This window comes from Benincasa hispida, chromosome 1 (genome assembly GCF_027475165.1).
Source record: "Benincasa hispida cultivar pf3 chromosome 1, pf3_genome.v1.1, whole genome shotgun sequence".
NCBI lineage: Eukaryota > Viridiplantae > Streptophyta > Magnoliopsida > Cucurbitales > Cucurbitaceae > Benincasa > Benincasa hispida.
In genome coordinates, this window is record NC_143478.1 from 30,359,210 (window position 1) to 30,364,317 (window position 5,108).

The window sequence follows — 5,108 nt, forward strand, 5'->3', positions numbered from 1 at the left end:
GCACAGGCAATAGTGATAGTTAATTGCATAGAGCTAACATGTAATTTAAGTTTGTTTTTAAGTCTAATTACAAGTTTAACCTATATGATTTAGAAAAAAAAAAGTTAAAATTTGCTTATCTTACATAGTTATGGAATATTTTCTCATACTATAGGACTAAATTCTAAATTTTTTAAAGACTAAATATGCCATTTAAGTTTGTTTTTATCATGGGGGATTATAAAAGGTAGGTGAGGAGAGAAGGGAAAGGCGAGTAGGAGAAAGACATGATTTTAATGTGTAGTCGCGTTTGAGAAATGTGAAAAAGGGAGAGAGCCAAAGAAAAGGAAACGCCAACCCTATGCTGTGGTTCTTCTTTGTAAAAGCGTTCTATAAAAACCAACGTAATTTTAAATCCCACCAATCAACATTCATCTCCGAAACCCATCGGAAAAGTGCTTTTTCTTAATTCTTCTTCTTTCAATTCCACTCTAGGGTTTGTTCTTTTTTCTTCTTCCTTCAATTTTATTTTCTTACATACCCTGGGCCATGGAATCGCATGTGCAATTCAGCGAAACAGGGCCGTTTTGGACCAATGAGAAGCACATGCACTTCTTGAATTCCATGGAAGCTTCTTTTGTCCAATCAATGTTCGAAAATCGCAACCATCATCGCCGCCGTCTACGGCTGGACCGCCACTTGCCGGACACCGCTGACTCAACCCTAGATTCCCCTCAGAAGGACGACACCAAAAACCATGCCACCTCTGGTCAGTTCAATATTGCATTTTTGCCACTCATTTTCTAAGTTTAATACTCAACGCCAATTTTCTTTCCTTTTTAATTTTTTTTTTTTTAAAAAAAACGCATTATTTTATTGGGTCAATATTGGAGTGAAATCTGGTTAACGTGAAGGACGCATTATTTTCATTTTTTTGGGTTTGTTTTTTTAAATTTATTATTATTATTATAATTTTTTTTTTTGACTAAAAAGGACCAACCAAACAGCGCCTAAAAAAATACGATAAAAGTGGGAATAGTGAATATTCCTTACGAAGATATTTATTTATGATTTAGATATCACAATAAAAAATCACTTTCCTTTCACTCCAAAGATCATTAATATTCTTTCCTTTCTGGTTCCTTGCATTTTCCAGTTTTCTTCTTTTAATTATTATTTCCCTTTTAATTTCTTTTGGGCTGCGATCCAGAAGCTGTTAGAATCAACGGTAGATCTAGCAGGAGATCAAGAAGGATATCATCTCTACCGCACACTTCAACTCAAGATCAGGCTAGTGCAGAAACCATATAATATAAACATTGCATTTCTTCTTTCTTTCTTTTTTCTCTACCAATAATAGAAATTATATTTATGAGCAATTTTTGCTTTTATAACATTTTTGTCTTTATCTTCCTTTAATCTTCTCTTTTTCCATCAAAATTATGTTCTTTTTTTTTTGCGGCTGTTGTGGGTATTTTTGTAATGCCACGTGGATATACATTCTAATATGAAAAAGTGATCATATTGTAAATTAAGCATAGCTTTGTGAGGCAACACCTAATTAGTTGAACTCTAAATTTTCTTATTTTAAATAATAGTAATAAAATTAATAAAACACAAGAAAAATATCTCCTTCAATTATTAAACGAATCTCATCAATTATCCTCCTCTTTCTTTTTTTTTTTTCCCTTTTTTTTTTCCTTTGAAACAATCCTCATCAATCATCACTATCTTATAAATTACACATAAATAACTTAGAAAACAACATATTTTTATATATAATTAATTAAGAAATAAAATGGCATGCTTGTGTGATATGACAGGTGGTCCCACAGATTGAAAAGAGAGCAGTTGAGGATGAAGATGAGAGAGACCATCCCATGTCACCTGTCAACTGAGAAAATATATTATTATTGTATTGTTTCTTTTGCATTTTTTTTTTTTTCACTTTGTTTCTTCTTTTAATCTTTATGTCATTTCACTTTAGTTTGTTCATCTTTAATTAATGATTGTGCGAAAAAAAAGGTCTAATTGAGATATTAGTGAATTTGAATGGGTGGACGGATTAATTTAATTGGCTACTTAATTTAAGTTTACATTGCATATTTTACTTTATTAGTACAACGAGTACAAATTTAAAAATTAAGAAAATAAATACTATGTTCACTTTGATATTTTACATTAATTGTTTATTTCTATAATTTAAAATTAGTTTAAAATAAATTGTAGTCACTCATCTAGACAACCATCTATATTTGGATCCCATATTTGTATTCTACCGTTTTATTTATTTATTTATTTATTTAAATGATTTTAATGAATTTATTGGAATGTAGTGACTAAATTTAATTTAATGAAATATGTATGGTAAAGGACCCTATTGTAACATAACATAATGATCATATTATTAGAGAACATTATTTTAAAATAAGTAACTGTCTTAGGCAAGTATATAATGTGCTTGCATAAAGCTATGGAGGGAACTTTTATCTTCTAATTTTTTTTTTCATTTAACTTTGGAATGCATATATATTTTTTCGAAATTCTATAAGATGACATGTTTGTGGAGATAAGTAATGTGTATGTGCATATAGATTGCAATTGTGATTATAGAAGTGAAAGATCAAAACCTAAATAGTAAAAATGCGTTTGTACAAACAACTTTCACAAAACCCCACATCTACATAGAGTTTTGGGGTTTACATGAATTTTCAATATTAAACTATTTTGCTCTCAAACTTTTTATAATTAAGTTCCTATTTTATCTTTCAACTTTTGAGCATATGATGTTGATCATGTGGACACAATCATCGTGGTCAACATGTCAATAAAAAGAAGTAATGTTTCTGCCTGCATGAATGTGATTGAGAAAATAGATGTGAAATATCACGATCTAATAAGTTGTATGTATTTTTATGAAAAACTTTTATATATATATATATATATATAAACACCTCTAATGAATGGGTACTTAAAAAGTACTCACATTGCTTATGTGGGACCTCTTAATGTTTAGTTATGTTTCTCATATGTTTTATATTTTTCTTTTTTGGGTTATAGATTCCTTTTTTCTACAAAGTTTTTGGGTCACATAAAACAATTGATGTTGATAGGTCACAACCCTTCAAGTGATCAAAATATTGTTGAGAACTTATGCATTGGTTTGCATATGGGTATGACCGAGAATGTAAATGTGAAACATCACAATCTAACTGTTGAGATGTGTGTGTGTTTTTTTTAAAGAAGATACCTCCAATATATAATGGTTTTATTTTTTAGAAGTCTTAACTAACATTATTTACATGGGTATTTAAACTTATTGAATCACATGAGTCGACTGTTGCTGATGGGACACAACTGTTCAATCACATCATTTCAGATAAAAAGCCAATTCTAACGATTTGGATAATCTTTTTCTGACAATATGCAGGGTGAAGGAATCAGACCGCTGATCTTGATGTCGATAGTATAAATTTATGCCAATTGAATTATGTTCGAATTAAAATGTTAAGTTGGTTAGTACAAGCAAGAAAAGCTAGGTAAGAAAGAAGTTTAAAAAGTTGGTGAAGGATACAAAGTGCATACAAAGACTTGGCATTAGTTAGAGAACGTGTTTGTGACTTAACATTAGTTGACGATATATGGTTAAGAAATATCGCATTTTATAACATTCATTAATCTTAAATATCGAGTTCTATTCTTGACTTGTAATTAATGAGAAAATGTTCAATTTAGTGGTGAAACTTTTATCCTACAACTCAGATTGATCACTATCCATTAATAGAAAAAAAAAAAAAGGATTATTGAAACTAAACCTAACTTGTACTCAAAGGAAGATATTTTATCGATGGTTTTTCCTTAGAAAATCATAAAGGACAATGTGGGGTATAGCAATGGGGAAAAGGGAGAGCATTACAAATTGGTGATGGGAATGTGGAAGATAATATATATACACATATAATCTAAAGTATAGTCAAAGGAAGATATTTTATTTCGCAATGTGGGATTGATTTTATTGTGTTTATTTTTTTTCTCAATTTATTGGGTGCAATGGAAAGTCATAAAAGCGATTATGTGGGGATAAGGAAAAAGATTCATCAATATAAAGTTTGTTGCCAAATCTTATCTTAGTGATATACTTCGTTACTTAATTCCCTATTATATATTATTACCTTTTGGTATCGGAACTGATTTTCATGAATACTTTTTTATGAGGGAGCATGTACGAAGAAATTAGGTTGTACAAATGTACAAGAAAAAGGATTTCTTTTGCCTTTTAAAATTTTATAAATTTCTATTTTGTCTTTTCAAATTAAATATTTACATTTATTGAGTCAAACAATATAAAAAAATTTGTTTGATACATTATTTACAATAGTTTTGAAAAAAAAAAAAAATCTCTATGTATTTAAACAAATTATAAATGGTTGGATTTTTACGGTGACAGCACTGAAATGCGCTATCTCCCTTCACTTAATTCGGGATCATTCTTGTATTTTACAAGTTGATTTCTTGATTTTACAGGTATTGAGCATAATTTAGGTAGAACCAACCCTTAGCACCAATTTTGGGACAAAAAAGAGCTTAATTAGAGGTTTAGAATGTCAACCAAGACAAGAAACATAAATTGGAGCAAGAAGGGCTAGCGTCGTGACGCTGCTCGATACTTTTTGCAGCATCGTAAGGCAGTAGCATGCCTTTTCGTGCAGAGCAGACAGTGCCACGACACTATCCTATAGTGTCATGATGCTACAGACTTTATCAAATGACCTGAGATGCGCATTTTACACAGCGTCGTAACGCTGCCTCCAAGCACCATGGTACCATCATGTGTTTTTATATCCCAACCCTAGCCACCTGTAGATTTTTCATGCTTTTACATAGAATTTTCTCTACTCTTTTTGGGATCTCCTCTATATTTCTTCTTCCCTATTTAATTGAGATCTTCTTTTATTATTATTTGGTGAATTGAAGCATGTATCAAGGCTAAGGTACTATTATCTAGCTTAAGATTTAGGGTTTATCTTTTGATTGTCAAACTCACGAGATTATGAATATTTTCATCTTGTAATTTTATGATATAGCGAATTCTCTCCTTGAACTTATTCGTTCAATTGAGTGTGTCTGGG

At 30.4% G+C, this 5,108-nt stretch overlaps 1 protein-coding gene across 2 annotated transcripts; it reads left to right on the forward strand.

The window, feature by feature from the left end:
• Nucleotides 1–202: 202 nt before the first annotated feature.
• LOC120073889 (uncharacterized) lies at nt 203–2,070 on the forward strand. 2 transcript variants are annotated; one of them, XM_039026804.2, is made up of 3 exons: nt 203–748; nt 1,190–1,269; nt 1,803–2,070. In XM_039026804.2, the coding sequence occupies exons 1-3, from the start codon at nt 529–531 to the stop codon at nt 1,875–1,877; spliced, it is 375 nt and encodes a 124-aa protein (XP_038882732.1). In that variant the 5' UTR covers nt 203–528; the 3' UTR covers nt 1,878–2,070. The 2 variants fall into 2 exon arrangements, with proteins under 2 accessions (XP_038882732.1, XP_038882735.1); XM_039026807.2 differs by having other exon boundaries at nt 243–748; nt 1,193–1,269.
• The last annotated feature ends 3,038 nt before the right edge of the window (nt 2,071–5,108 follow it).